Raw genomic sequence first — 16,685 nt, 5'->3', positions numbered from 1 at the left:
GAGGCTGGCTGGAAGCAGGTATCTGGGATTTATTTATCTTCTATAATTGAAACTTTGTTGCCTTGAGTGGAGGCCACAGCCAGCCAGGGCAGGCGGGAAGCTTGGCTTCTTCCATCGCCGGGGCAACCAAGCATCTTGCTTGCTCCAGCTCCTTGGCTGCCAGCCGCCATCTTGGTTGGGTTAATTTGCATAAAGTCACTCTGATTGGCTGGTGGGCATGGCTTGGGGCATAGTGGAGGTGCGGTCAATTTGCATGTTTCTCTTTTATTAGATTAGATAAGTATGTCTCAAATATTACATGGGAGATACTTATACTAAAAGGCATCTGTTGTTAATCTGAAATTCAAATTTAACCAGAATTTCTTCATCTTTATTTTCTAATTCAGTGATTCTCAACCTTCCTAATGCTGCGACCCTTTAATACAGTTCCTCATGTTGTGGTGACCCTCAACCATAAAATTATTTTTGTTGCTACTTCATAACTGAAATTTTGCTGCTGTTATGAATTGTAATGTATCTGATATGCAGGATGTATTTTCATTGTTACAAATTGAACATAATTAAAGCATAGTGATTAATCAAAAAAGAAATATGTAATTATATATGTGTTTTCCGATGGTCTTAGGCGACCCCTGTGAAAGAGTCATTCGACCCACAAAGGGGTTGTGACCCACAAGTTGAGAACTGCTGTTCTAAGTCTTCCAACTCTATCTTCATTGATATTAAGGGGTTTTCTTAATACAACCATGTGCTATGCACTACTCTCTAGAAAGCATTTGTTGGTAAACAAAACAAACACTATCCCTGTGTGTTTGGGGGTGGTGACAAGGAAGACACATGAGAACTGACAATAAACAAATGGTAAATGGATGATGAAACAAAAATAAGTGCTATATAGAACATTTTAAAAGGATGTTTTAGTAGAGAGATACTGGGTGACTTTTTAGCATCTGCAATAAAATTTTGTAAACAGGTGAAACATAGGATTGCTTTGAATGAGTGAGTCAGATAAAATTTGGGTCAGGTGTGTCTTCATATACAAAAGATGGGAAGATAATGTAGGATTGACAGGTAATCTAGATGTTAGACTGGATATAAGTAATATTGTGAATAGGACTTTATGATTTATTGTCTGTGAAACCTGAAAGAGGAGACAACAATTAATGAGATCTTGATGACTCTATAGGAAATGACATCTGTAACAGCTATGTCTGGTATATGATGAAGGCCACAAGTCCATTAAGAGAAAAGTAAGTGAAAAGGGTTAGCACAGCTCTTCCTAGCCTATGTCACAAATTCTCTGTCTTTACTCCACAAGTGCCTTCAGACTGGCCAAGTCGCTTATGTAGTGAGATCCTCCTGATTCTCAACATAGAAAATAAATGGATACTTTCTGCCTCAGGGGAGTTTATATATCCCTTGTTCAAAGACTTCAACCACATATTAGTTGTATGACTTTGGGGAATTCAGCTAACACCTAAAAGTTGCACACCATTTTCATTTTGCATATACATATGACACATAAAGGAAATAATAAAAATGCAGAAAAAAAGCTGATGCTATACAAAAATGACATCACCATTACTATAATAGCTGATGTAAAACTATAGTTGATGTGAAACTTACTAGATATTAATATCTCTTTGACATAGAGAAAACATTTTTATAATTATTTATAACATACACAGGTACGATAAAACCAAAGTGCTAAGATTGATATTTTTACTCCTCATTTTGGAGATGCAGAAAGTGAAGCATAGAGACTGGGCAACTTTCACATGTCTCATATTGAGTCAGTGATAGAGTTAGAATTTGAATCCAAGGAGACTAATCTCATATCCTATGCCCTGAACCATCATACAATATCGCCTCTTAGAATCTGGGTAAATAATGCCTATGATTAGTTTAAAATTTAGTAACATTATATACTGTTCAGAAATACTTTGAAAGGCTGGTTGAAAAAATCAGGAAATGCAGGGTCCTTGGATACTCTAATATCTCTATATACCAAACTAAATTTCCCCAGGTGTAGAGCAATTAGAGAAGAATCCATCACCCCGGCTTGTGAAGACACATCTACCCATTGATCTCCTTCCTGAGTCTTTTTGGAAGAACAACTGCAAGGTGCCAGTCAATTTTTTAATGTGACTCTTGACTCACTCACATAGTAAATAATTGCTCAGATGTTTTATTTACTTGTTACCTTGAGAACTGAGCTACATAAGAAAGTGTTTCAATGAATGTGCTTCAAATATATTTTTATCCTCACCCAAGGTTATGTTTTTTATTGATTTTAGACAGAGAGGAAGGGAGAGAGAGAGAGAGAGAGAGAGAGAGAGAGAGAGAGAGAGAGATTGACTTATTGCCTACCTTATGTGCCCCAATTGGGAATTGAACCTTCCACCTAATTAATTGCCCTGACTGGGAATTGAACCTGCAAACTTTTTGGTGTATGAAACAACATCCAAACCAATTGAGCCCCCTGGCCTAGGGCTCAATTATTTTAGTTTAATCCTACATACTAAAGGTTTCCAACATTATGTAGCTAAAGGATTCTCATCTCAGCACAATATTGCTGCTGTTATTTCCCAGCTGTCTCTGGTAGTCTGGTCTTCTCTGAAAATTCAACATAGGATGTTCTTATGTGATTGATAAAATTCTCTGGTGAAACATTTATGGCTGGATATTTGTTTTGGAGAATTTTTAAATTCATTTTCTTTAATAATCGTGGAGCTATTCAGATGATCTATTTTGTCTTAGCTGACTTTTGCTAGTTTGTGATGTGTGAGAAATTCTAAGTTGTTGAATCTTGTAAATCTTGAAAAGCTATTCATAATATTCCCTTCTTATTCTTTTTTAAAAAAATATGTTATTTTATAGGATATTTATTTATTTTTAGACCAATTTTAGGTTCACAGCAAAATTGAGTGGAAGTCAAAGCGATTTCCCATACATATCTTGCCCTCACACATTTAGATTCTCTATTATCATCGTCTCCCACCAGAGTGGTACATTTGTTACAATTGAGGACCTCCACTGACACATCATTATCACCCAAAGTCCATGATTAGGGATTTTTCTTGGGTGTTGTATATCCTATGGATTTGGAGAAATACACAGTATGGAATTAAAATCACACGGTATGTAGCCTTTACAGATTGTATTTTTTCTATCATGCATTTTACATTCTTCTATGTCTTTTCATGACTTAATAGTCATTTTTTTTTTTTAGTGTTGAATAATATTCTATTGTCTGGAGGTACCACAGTTTTTTTACACTCACCTACTGAAGGACATATTGGTTGCTTTCAAGTTTTGGCAATTATGAATAAAGTTGCTACAAACAATCATGTGCACATTTTTCTGTGTACCTTATTTTTTAACTTTTTTGGGTAAATACCAAGTAGTGCAATCGTTAAATTGTATGGTATGAGTATGTTTATTTTCAAAATTTTTAAATTGATTTGTAGACATTTCATTGATTTCAAATATGTTGCTTTCCTTGCCTGTATGTTAATTTTTCTCTTTAAAAATGCCACCCATTTCTTCCTTCTCCTCCTGCAGATGGTTTATCTGGCTCGAAATGCCAAGGATGTTGCAGTCTCATATTATCATTTTGACTTAATGAATAATTTGCAACCTCTTCCTGGAACCTGGGATGAATATCTAGAGAGATTCATGGCTGGAAATGGTAGGTAGACCTTGGTTTAAAATTAATAAGTAATTTTTAATTTTTAATAATACTAGTAACTATTACTGCTATGACTTTTCCTTTTAAAACACTTATTTTTCCCAGTCAGTAACAAGTATATTCAAATACCATTTAAAAAATTAAATCAAATATGTCTAATATTTTCCTATGATATTCAATATATAAACTTGGTGTTAAACATTGTCATGTCGGGCCGGCATGGTTCAGTAGTTGAGTGTCACGGTTCAATTCCAGGTTAGGGCACATGCCTGGGTTGGGAGCTCAATCCCAGTAGGGGCCTTGCAGGAGGCAGCTGGATCAGTGATTCTCTCTCATCTTTTGATGTTTCTATCTCTCCCTATCCCTTCCTCTTTGAAATCAATAAAAATATTTTAAAAAACAAAAACATTGGCTTAATGAAAATATTCTCTAACCTCTTTTTAGTTGCTAGAAATCCATTCTCAATTTCTGCTCATGATAGAAATTGTTTTCCTTGTCCAAACCATTAGTAAAAAATGTTATACACATATTCATAGTACTTAGATAAATATTTGATATGAGTACTTCATAAAAAGAATAGTCTCCTTCCATGTGAGGCTAAGTATAACCTAATGAAGGTAAATGTATTTTCAATTGAAATGCTTCCTTGTAACTTATATTTTAAAATCTGATTATTTATAAATTCATGGTTAAATTGGCCTTACATTCTCAGTTCCCTTGATTATTAACATCCACAAAATGGTTGCACAATTTGACTTGTTTTTTAGGAACAAATCTTTAATTTTATGAATGCTATGGAAATAGATTTTTGTTTGTTTGTTTGTTTTAGTGGCCTATGGTTCCTGGTTTAATCATGTTAAGAGCTGGTGGAAGAAAAAAGAAGAACACCCAATACTTTTCTTGCACTATGAAGATATGAAAGAGGTAAAATGGTAAAAATTCACTCTGAACAATTCCTCACTACATTCTGGGATAAAAGGATTAATATAAAATTTTCAAAATGATATGGTTGCTTTTCCAATTCTTCATGTCTGCTTACCCAAATCTTGTTCAGATCATTAATGACTTTCTAATTGTGAAAACTTTAACATTTTTATTCTTCTGATCCTATTTGTTCTGAGTACCTTTACTTTCTGAAAATCTCTCCTCCATCTAACACATTATCACTCTCTCATGGTTTTTTAGTGCATCTCTATCACTTGGTCATTTTTCTTTTTAAGCTGTTTGCTATATTTTGGTGTTCATGTCCATGCCCACTATTGCCAAAACTATTTATGTGCTATTGATGTCCCCCAAACTTTATTTTAATTCCTACACTGAATTCAAACCCATGCTTTTATTAACATGAACACCAAATTTAATATGTTTAAAACTAAACTTATCTTGCTTCTTTCTTCTCTCCAAAATGTACTTCTTTTCTTCTTTTCTTCTCTTTTGGTTGATGATGTTAGTTATATGTCCATTCAGTTTTCAAAACTTGAAAGTAAATTGTCCTCATTAGCTTCCATATAGTGAATCTAGTTCAACTAGATCCTGAACATCCCGTGGGTTCACCTGCCCTACTATATCCTTCAAATGTGCTCCCCTCCTTTATTTTTTTACTACCTCCCTCTTAGTCAGGGTCTCATAATTATTCATCTAGTCTCCTTACGAACCAGTATTAGTTCAAATACTACTGCAAAGCTCCAGGCCTATTCAGGGGCTATTTTATTCAAATTAGGCAAATGTGTAGGTGTGTGCATGCACACATATGGGAAATATGTGGAAATCAAGTTTCTCTAGTTCTTAAAAGCCTGGGCATACAAATGAGAATACTTTTTAGATTTTCAGGTTCATGAAGGAAGATACCATAGCTACTATTCTTGTGATTGCATCCACAATACCTAATATAGCACCTATATTGTGTGAATAATAGATTGCTTAAATGAGTTAATAAATAAATGAGTAAGCAGTATTAAGAAACATTTTAGTGACAATCCTATTTTGCATACCAGAAATCATGTTCCGGTAAAATCTCCCCTGCTCCACGTATTTCTGATTAACCCCCAGATTATTTCTCACATCTTATCAAAAAGAGTCCTCAGTGTTTCTGTTCTGCACAGGCTCCCACCTCTGTCACACTTGTTTGCAGCCCATGGAGAATCTGTGGTCTAAATCTTACCAGTGATTGAGGCAATTAATGTCAACTTGGTGGCATACACAGCTGTAAAACTAAAGTGGTGTTGATTAATCATATTCAATTACCTATTCTTTATAAGATATAAAATTGTTCTTCTGTTCCAAGTATCTCTCTTTCTACACACATGAGTAGCACTTGTTAGCTTTATGAAAAGAGCAATTTTTGCTTCTTAATATAGTTCCTTTTCTCCACAGAATGGAGAAATACATTTCCTGATCTGGGCTGACATCCAAATTCTGAGTCACACATCATGCTGTCTCCCACATGACGCTCTGGTGTCAACATTTCCTCTTTATTCAGTTAACATGCCTTATTCAAATCAACTCATTTATACTGATTGATTTGCAATGTAGTCTAATCAGCTTTGTAAGCATATCCAGATACTTGAATCCCACTCAGATCTTCTACACAGATAATAATTACTAAAATATAATGTTTTCTACTGCCACACAGATATTCCTAGACAATGTTATATAAAGAGGTATAATATAACAATATTAGAGAAAAATTACAATTACATATCAAGAATAAAATTCAGAGAGAAGCCTAATTAGTTGCATCTAGTTTATGAGTGTCTGCATAAATTCTCAATGAGGTGAAAGATAAATGCAGGAGAGGGAGATTCAATAGGAGTCAGCACCCTGTATTTGAATTTATGCTGGTTTATAAAGTAAAATCTCCATTGATACTTTGACTATGGCCAGATTATTCTCCAAACACATTGAATCCTTAAGAGAAATTGCTCTCTATTTGCCTGTTCATCTAGGTGTTTTCCTAGTACTAGTACTAATTTTTCTTTTGGCTTTTTCTTCACTATCATCATTTCTGACTTTTTACTCATTCTAAGCATTGCCACCCCTTAAGTAGACATTTTATTTTTCTCTCATCAAGGTCTCACACATAAACTATTATCATAACTTCCCTTCTAGAGACCTCCCTGCCAAAACATACACGTGTGTATGCCGCAACCTTTTGCAGTGAGGATTCAGGATCTGAAGACGGGGCCACGCACAAATGAAAACACTAGACAAGAAATATAAATTTAGAAGGCATGGGGAAACCTCTCTCTAGAGAAGAAGTTCTCTGACTTCTGGCTGGTCTGCTTTTTATTTACTTGAATACACATTTGCGCTTAGCAATGCATACAGGCATATCAAAGGTAAAGTTTGGTAAACAGTAAAAGGATTATCAGGTTAGGGAATTGCCTTCAGCATTGAGCCCACAGCAGGACAATATCATGCTGATTTTCAGCCCTGCTAAATATTGGCCTTCCAATGGGTCTTTTGCATTAATATGCTAACTACTGTTGGTTTTAGCCTCTGGCATGTGTATAAATGCATGTGCACACATACAGGCACAGAGTTATTAAGACACATTATTAAAAGCTGTTTCTTTCCTTTGGCATTACAGATACAGTCCAAATCCTTCAACAAGATATCTAAGGATATTCCTAATTTAAACCCAACTCATCTTTCCAGTTTTATAGCCTCTCTCACTCCTACAAAAAAACTCAGATCTAACTCTAACCATTTTGTGTGTTTTTTTCTCCCTTGAACTATGAGACACTGATACCTCCAAGAGTTTTAACTTTTTCATTATTGAAAATTCACTGTCCAACACCTCAAAAGACCACACATGTTGCTAAATTATATTCACCATTTTAAACTCAGCATAGATATCACTTCCTCAAAATCTTTCTAGACATATCCATCCAAATTTTAGTTTGGCATCCTAAAAAGCTATAAAAATTAAGTTTATGTCATTAGAATCTGGAAAATGACCCATTTCTTATATTTTATTCTTTTTATCCTCAATGGCTAATGGATAATTTAGGTCTCAATGACTTTGCTCATGTATTAGAGTTTATTTTTAATAATTTATGTCTAAGCAAGGTCTAATCAGTATACCTTAAAGAAAGTATACTTGAAGTTGTCCATGAATTTATTATTTTTGTTTTTAAATATTGTTACTAAAAACAAGAAAGAAAAATTTAAAAATATGTCTTTATTGATTTTTTTGGAGAGAGACGGGAGAAGGATACAGAGATAGAAACATCGATTAGAGAGAAGCATCATTGATTGGCTGCCTCCTGCATGCCCCCTACTGGGGATTGAGCTCACAACCCGGGCATATGCCCTGACCAGGAATTGAACCAGTGACCTCTTGGTCGATGCTCAACCCCTGAGCCACACTGTTTGGGTAAAATAAGTTTTTATTAAAAGCAGATAGAGAAGTGGAAAGAATAAAAAGATACTGGGTCTCTAAAACATGCATAATTCAAATCTGATTACAAATTGAGCTTAAAATGGGTTTTAAGATTGTTTTCTATAAGTATTGTTAATATTTAGCTCAAGGTTTATTCTTATTGTACTTTTAATGTAAACTAAAAATATAAGATTTGTAACAAACAAAACATTTCTACTCTATTTTTGCTAAACATAAAATATTGATTCACTATTCAAAATAAACATTTATGATACATATTATAAATATTATAGTTTTTACATTATGTTAACCATTTTCTTGGATCTGTTTCTTTACCCACTAATAGAATCCAATGCAGGAAATCAAGAAAATTGCTACATTTCTAGAGAAAAACCTAAATGATGAGATCTTAAATAAGATCATCCATCACACCTCATTTGGAATGATGAAGGACAACCCTCTGGTGAATTATACACATATACCAAGTTCAGTGATGGATCACAGTAAATCCCCTTTTATGCGCAAAGGTGAATATTTTTCTAAGTTTAACTTTTGTTTTTATTTTGTTATGTATTACTCTGAAATTAGGATTAACTTTGTGATCTCTTCCAAATTACTTAACCAATTTGGGTATCAATTTCCTCATCTATAAAATAAGGACACTAAAAATACTAACCACACAACATTGCTGAATCAGATTAGAAATTATTAAAGGAAATAAAGCTTATAAACCTATTGTCAGAATACCTTGAGTATTTGATACATATTTCTCCTTGTATTTGCTACTCTGCTACATGGGAGTGGTCTTGTCAGTTCTAATATGAGTCATTCCAAATTTGTTATATCTAAATCCTCAATCTTTGCTAAATTGGCATAGACCTCCTTCTCAGTGAGAAACTAATGTCATTCCTTATAGTACCATGTTCTTTAAAGTCCCCATATTATTTAGGAAACTTTGTTAAAAAGGATTCACCAAGAGAAAATACTTTTTTTTTTACACTATGGGAAGTTTTGCTACCTAAAACTTACTTCCATTGTGGCTTGTTGTATATGATTTGTGTTAAAATGTTTTACTTCCATTGTGGCTTGTTGTATATGATTTGTGTTAAAATGTTTTATTAATGACAAAAATAATGCATTTAACAAATTATTAACTTAAACAAATTTGAGAAGTTATCCACTTAATAATACCACCCTCTGTTTTCAATATTCTTTACTGAATTGGAGGGAAAGGGTAGAATTTCAGTTGATGCACTGGGAAGTAAACACAATCCTGCGAAAGTATTGGGGATAGAAATATGTAGAGAAAACCCTTAATTTTGAAAGAGTATATGGTTAAATTTTTTATAAAACATTTTCCTCCAGAATTTACTAAAATGGAAAATAGTTTCAGTGTTTTAAAATTGTGTTTGATTTTTAAAAATGCTACATTTAACCTTTCAAAAACGACTTCTGGTATAAGAAGGCAAAGCAAATTTTTCATTGTGAATAGTGCATTACAAATTTGAACAAAGAAAACTAATAATACACGCACACATTTTCTGATGGGAGACTAAGAAGAAAAACTTTATAAAACAAGGCAAATATTTTATGCCAGGTCATTGACTGAAATTTCTAGAATAGTTTTATCCCCAATAATAGGAAAATTGATACCATTGCATGATTCTCATTAGAATATAGCAATAGAGGAAATAAGTTCAGTATCTGAATCATATGGTTTCTCCGACTTCAACCTAAAAGAGCGCATGTTGGCCTAATAAGAGAGACAGTTCTTATATGTCCTTCAGAAATGGTAAAGGACATGTCCTATATGGTCAGATTGACCTGAAATTTATCCAGACTCTGCTACTCCCCAAATTTATGACTTTGAATACATTAATTAATTTGCCAAAACTAAGATTACATCACTAAAATGTGGAGAAAGTAATAACATCTATGGCACAGGTTTTGGGGGAAGATTAAGGTAAATGATACATAAGCATTTGGAATATTTTTCTGATCATAAATAATACATTAAAAAGTAGCAAACCTTATTACTTTAAACAATTCAAGATACCTCTATCCATTTATTTATTCATGCATTCAGTAAACATTTAAAGAATACACACTCATTCATTAAGTTATATGTAGGAAAAACTTCATAAATATCTATAGTTAGCACATATCCTGTAGAATATGCAAGGTTGAATGGCACATGCATCTGCTTCAGGAGGCTCATAATGCAATACAAGAGACATAGATGTAAATGGATGCTGAAAAGGGCTCAAAGGGCCATTCAAGTCTTGAAGAATTCTATGTTGAATAAACCAATGTTATAATTTAGCCACACAGTAGTAAAGGTAGTAGGGACAGGATAAATGATGTCCAATATTTATACCTGTGTCCCAAATTGCAATAAAGCAGAAAAATCTGGGCTTTGGCCAACATTTATTGTATCTGAAAAAATTTTTACACTTTCCTTACTCTTATAATGCAAATATATTTATATGTGTTAATTTATATTCAAAACAGAAGATCGTCGGAGTACTTTATATGAGTCTTTACTGTTTAAACCTGTGCTCTCTCTTTTTTTAATATCTTCACATATGTACTATCTTGAATATACACTACCTTCATATACATCCCTAAGAGCTCTTGCCATCACGTACACATAGAACAAAGAATAATAACTAGGGAAACAACTTAAGGGGATGTTTTTCATTAAAAGGGCTTGAAATCTTCACCAAACCATCACAAGTTAATATAGATACAATGCAATAGGACATATTTAATATTTCATAATATAGCAAAGTAAATGCTTCCTCCAAGCACATTAACAGTAATAAATATAAGAATCCAAGTTTAAGAAACTAAATAAATTTATATCACAAAAGTTTACTTTTGTAAAGATAATTCAGGAATGTTATGTCTGATGCTATTCTTCTCATCTAAAATGCAAATATGATATAAGTCTACTGAACTCAGAAATAGCAAGTATCATATAAGCATCATAGCATTCTCATGTATGCATAAGTATGAACTGATACTTATTAGCTCTCTATTTTATGGTTTGGTTGTGTTGTTAACCACTTCTTTGTACAGTTTCCAAAAGTAACTCATGGAATAAAATATGCCTGACTGGTGTCCAGTTATAATCCACTAGAGGCCCAGTGCATGAAATCATGCACAGTTAGCATCCCTAGGCCTAGCCTGCAATCAGGGCCATCTTCCACCCAGTCACCGCCAACCACTTGGTTCCCTATGGCTCCCCATTTGCCATGCTGCGATCGGAACCTGCAGGCCAGGGGGTGGGGAAGGGACTGAGAGGTGGTCAATGCACTTCATAGCGACTGATTGAGTGGTCATTCTGGTCATTATGGTTGCTGCCCTTTTATTATATAGGATAACTTGGGAAATTTATAAACTCTAAAAGGATTTCTTTCAGGAAACTCCACATTGTACATCCCATAAATGTGTACAAGAAAATTAATCCTTCTCAGAAAGTGTCTTTAAATGTTGGACTCTATAGTTATAAGTCACCTTCTAGGTGGGAGGAATTACCAGTAAAAGAGAAATGACATTTTAAAGTATTCAGATACAAAGAAAGTCTTTCTTCAACTTTCCTAACCTTTTCTTTTGGTATATGCTAGCTGTACCTTCATAATGAAAATATTTTATTCCTTCACATGTTTTTGTATTTCTTATTTTTAGGGATTGCAGGTGACTGGAAGAATTACTTCACAGTGGCCCAAAACGAGAAATTTGATGCCATTTATAGGAAGGAAATGTCTGGAAGTACACTGCAGTTCCGCACAGAATTTTGAAGAGCATACAATGCAAATCTAAAAGAATTGACCTGTACTTTGTTGAAACAAGGATAGTTGTGATTTGATGTGCACAATCAAATGGGGTTTAAAAGGGACAATTGTGCTTTTAAAACTTTGATTTTCCAGTGTCATTAATCAGTTCCCAGTTTTGCTCCTGACTCTGAGCTTCTGAATTTTATAAAGTTAAGACCAATCATTACCTTTTTGTAGACTATTGCCTTTTCCTAGTACTGCCAAGAAAATAGTTATCCTACTCAATCTCCATATATTTGGTCTAAAAATGATGTTTCCCTCCCTATTAACATGGCCCAAGAAATGTTTGCACACTGACACCATCTTTCCTAGCTCTGCCCCTATTTCCCTTTGTTGAAAACTTGATTCTGGACACACTGTTCCACAGCTGTTTTCTGGGTTTCAAGATGTTCCCTGAATCATAGCTCATGGCCTTGCGGTGTCTCTATTTTGATAACATGCTTCATGTCCCACATCATGTAGTTTAGATTTTGGAAATGTGTGTGTCCCTAATCTAAGTACATCCCCAAATTTCTAATTTCTGAGTATCTAACGTCTGAGTTTACTAAGGTGAAAGGTCATTAGTCTCCCTTGGACTCTTTCCTGAGAACTGGACATCTACTCTGAGACCCTAACTGGGGGCTGGAATCTGTGTTCTGGGGAGAATCCTTCCTAGATCTTATCAGCCTCTTATCTTCTGAGAATTGTCTATTGTTGGACTCTGGTCTCCATTTGGGAACTTCAGTTTATTTTCTCTTGTGTCTGAACAGTTTTGGATCCCTTAATACCCCAGAAAAGATCATAACTGAGGATAAAATTTCCCAATCTGGTGTCTAAGGGATGCTCTCTAGGCTGAATATCCACTATGCCATACCAAACATCCCTTCTTTCCAGTATCTCTCACTATACCTCTCAGTTTGGGCTCTTTGATATGTTTCCTAGGGACATTTATTTGTTCCACTTTTGCCTTGGAAGGAATTATATTTATCTTTCTATGCAGCAAGACCTTTTGCCTTCAAGTCATATTTCATGTGCCAAGTTAAATGCCAAGCCCAAGTTCCCAAATTCAAGCTTGGTACAAATGCCCTGGGCACTTATTCGTTTTGGGGAGGAGTTCTGACATGACAGACACCCTGAGCCACAACTGAGATGGCTACAATAACTTGGGTACAATATTTTGCATTTATAGGCAAATCTCTGCTGTCAGCCACTGCACCTGGAATAGCTCTCAAGCTTGTAACTGGTCTTTCTCAACCCCAGTAGGGGACTGATCTAATGCCAACTACAAAGCTCCTAGGAGTGGTATAGCTATGCTCTTAGAGATAATTGTTTTGACATTTATTATCTATCTTATGTATTATAAATTATTTCAGGGAATGAAATGTGTGTGCATGTTCCTGAAAACATTTTAATTAATCTTGAATAGCTAAGGGTATTGTGGAACAGTTCCAACTTTCTAGAATACTCTTGCCAACAAGGAGGTAAAGCCAATCCTGTATCCATTTACTTTAATATCTTTATTAATAATAAGCTAATGTGGTATGGACTTCTGATGCTATGGTTTATTTTTAAAAAAATATCTCTGAGCTAGCCTTTAATCTGTGTAATAGATTGGCTGCACTAACTGCCTCCACTAGCAGGATAAAATAATTTCCGCTTTCCCTAGTTGTCCTTTGTGGAAATATGTCTCTGTAACTGGGTTTTACTCAAAAAAATTGAGTGATCTTTAGCTCTGCTCCAGGTAGTTTTCTAGGCACTGTGGATAGAGTGGAGAAAACAGTAGAATATAAATTGTCCTTATATTTCTTACAGGTCGTTGCCTTTTATCCATGTTTTAATTTCTGATTCAAATGGCAACATCTGGGTTCACTCACTCCTCAGGTTGCACCACACAGTAGCACTCCCATTAGAATTCCAGCTTTAAAAGTACTGAATATCTTTTGTGACTATTCAGAGAACTGCCACCAAATTAATTTCCCTGAAATAGTGAATTTATCATTATCCCCCCAAGCAATCATTGCTATAATTAAAAAAAAAATAACCCACTTAGATGAAGCTCATTCTATTTCCCTCTAACCCTTGGCACCTGATGTGAGGACAGTAATAGCAAATATGTGGCAACAATGGGATTACTCCCTCTCTCATGGCACCTCACTAATCAACTCAAGGAATTATTTTTTAAGAAGCCAAAGTATAGCTTAAAAAATCTTTTCATTGTGACATTCAAAACAAGTACTGGAACTTGTTTAGAGTACCTATTGTAATAGGTACCTATTATGAATCTTTCTTATTATTGGTAAAAAGGAAAGAGGCAAAGACTCTCAAAGGAACAGTATTTTGGATTGTTCTTTAGTGAGACACTTAAACTTTAGAAAACCAAGTAAATAAGATTTTAGTTTTCTCATCTGTAAAATTAAGTAATCGGTTTATATTTCTTCCACATCCTAAAATTGCCTGACTGCATTTGCCTTCTGCATCCTGTGTAAACATGTGTGCATGTATATATGCAAATACATGTTTATATGTAAATGTATGCACATATCCCATTGGTTCTGTTTCTTTAATGAATAGAGTACATATTCTAAACTTGATTGCTGGTTTATGTTTTCATGAAAGTTTTGGATCAAGTCATTTGATCATTCACAGTTATTGGATAAGTATTGTGAACTTCCAATGAGTTGGAAGTATTTAAACTATAGGAGTCCTTCCCCATAACTTTTCTATCAGATAATGTGGAACACAAAGCATTCAAACTTATATGCCAACATCTATTAGCAAGGAGGTCAAAAAAAATAGCCATACCTCCTTGTTCTCTGCCCTATTAAGCACTCAAATACTTGTCATGAAAGATGCTCCTGAGTGAGATGGAAAACTCTACTTAAGAGTAGTGAGAATCTGGTGACCAAGTCAGAATTCTGCTGGTAGGGCATCATTCTAATTGTCTGGTGATCTTAAAGGTTTAGCTGTAGTGCCTTTAAAAGAATGACAAAATGACTTTACCAAGATTTATCATCTAATCTTTAATTACCAATGCTACATATTTACTTAAAGCAAATATTTAACCTGATAAACATTTCAAAAGTTGGGAAATGCTATTAATTAATATATACTGTTTCCAATTCATTATTTCTGATAATGTTTTTTTATTGTGTGCTTTAAATAACTTTTCATTAAAACTTTGGGATTTATAATAGCATGTTCCATCTGACACTTCCACTTACTGGTAATGCCAGTCATATTATCACATGAGTTACATCAGATTTATTTTTATTAGTATTTTATTATTTTATGGACAAGAAGATCATGTAAATTCAGATAAGATGTAGGATTCTACAGTATTAATAATCCATCACCAACATCATAGCTTCTCCTTTGCAGAATTATAAACCAATTGACTTAACACGTTTTAGATACATTGGAGAAAATATCAAGTGCTCTTGAACTCTAAGGTCAGTGTATTGGTCAGCATTCAACTTGACCCTTTAAAGAAAAGATTATACAAAAAAAATTATTATCTTAATAGATGAACAGACTTTGAAGAAAAAGAGAAATGAATAGATTTGCCATTTACTAGACCTCAGTAATACTTCTATTTTTATTGTCTAGTCTTAGTGGCATTTAAATGCAAAAGTTTATGGGTCATACTGCAAGGAATCCCTAGGGTAAAGGTTGCTTCAGAGGCTGCCAATGGACTGGAGATGTGGCAATAGAGGTGATGGGCATTTGCCCCCCGCCTCCTGGTTTCAAATACACCAGTTGTGCTTTTTTGTTTATTTTTTAGTAAAGCTTCTATCTAGAACAGTTTTAGATTTGTATAATTATTGCCAAGATAGTACAGAGGATTCCTGGATACCCCACACCCAATCTCCCCTATTAGTAATATTTTACATTAATATGGTATATTTGTCACATTTAATAAACAAATATTTGTATGTTACTATTACCTACAGTCAAGACATTGTTTAGGTTTCCTTCATTATTTTATAATGTCATTTTCTATCCCAGGGTCCCATTCAGGGCACCATGTTACATTTAACCATCTTGTCTTCTTAGTTTTCTCTTAGGTGTGAAAGTTTCTCAAACTTTTCTGTGTTGTTTTTTTTTCTATAATCTTGATATATATTTTTTTGAGTTAGCTATTTTGTAGAATGTTCTTGATATAGATACTAGAGGCCCGGTGCACAAAATATGTGCACTGGTGGGAGTCCCTCAGCCCAGCTTGCACGCTCTCCAATCTGGGACCCCTCGAGGGATGTCTGACTGCCCGTTTAGGCCCAATCCAGGACTGCTGGCTCCCAACCGCTTACCTGCCTGCCAGCCTGATCACCCCCTAACCACTACCCTGCCAGGCTGATCGACATCTAACTGTTTCCCTGCCTGCCCAATTGCCCCAAACTGCCCTCCCCTCCCAGCCCGGTCATCCCCAACTGCCCACCCCTGCTGGCTTGGTCGCCCCAACTGCCCTCCCCTACTGGCCTGGTCACCCCTAACTGCCCTTCCCTGCTAGTCTGATCACTCACAACTGCCCTCCCCTGCAGGCCATCTTGTGGCGACATGGGGGTGGCCATCTTTGACCACATGAGGGCGGCCATCTTGTGTTGGAGTGATGGTCAATTTGTATACTGGTCATGACTAGAATATCCGTTTGTGACTGTGAGGGCATCGTGACCAATTTGCATATTACCCTTTTATTAGTATAGACTAGAGGACTGGTGCACAAAAATTTGTGCACTCGGGGGGGAGAGGGGGTCCCTCAGCCCATCCTGTGCCCTCTCGCAGTCTGGAACCCCTC

General features: G+C 35.0%; 1 protein-coding gene across 1 annotated transcript in view; it reads left to right on the top strand.

Moving 5' to 3' along the window:
* SULT1B1 (sulfotransferase family, cytosolic, 1B, member 1) overlaps positions 1-13,931 on the top strand; it is a 17,596-nt gene extending 3,665 nt beyond the window's left edge. The window contains exons 3-7 of the mRNA XM_005859264.2: positions 2,027-2,124; positions 3,565-3,691; positions 4,521-4,615; positions 8,422-8,602; positions 11,766-13,931. Of these exons, the coding sequence (XP_005859326.1) occupies positions 2,027-2,124; positions 3,565-3,691; positions 4,521-4,615; positions 8,422-8,602; positions 11,766-11,878 (614 nt within the window). The 3' untranslated portion in view covers positions 11,879-13,931. The remainder of the gene's footprint in view (positions 1-2,026; positions 2,125-3,564; positions 3,692-4,520; positions 4,616-8,421; positions 8,603-11,765) is intronic.
* The last annotated feature ends 2,754 nt before the right edge of the window (positions 13,932-16,685 follow it).

Source organism: Myotis brandtii, unplaced genomic scaffold (assembly GCF_000412655.1).
Source record: "Myotis brandtii unplaced genomic scaffold, ASM41265v1 scaffold1237, whole genome shotgun sequence".
Taxonomy (NCBI): Eukaryota; Metazoa; Chordata; class Mammalia; order Chiroptera; family Vespertilionidae; genus Myotis; species Myotis brandtii.
The sequence above is the reverse complement of the archived record's forward strand: the minus strand, read 5'-3'. Positions and strand labels throughout refer to the sequence as shown.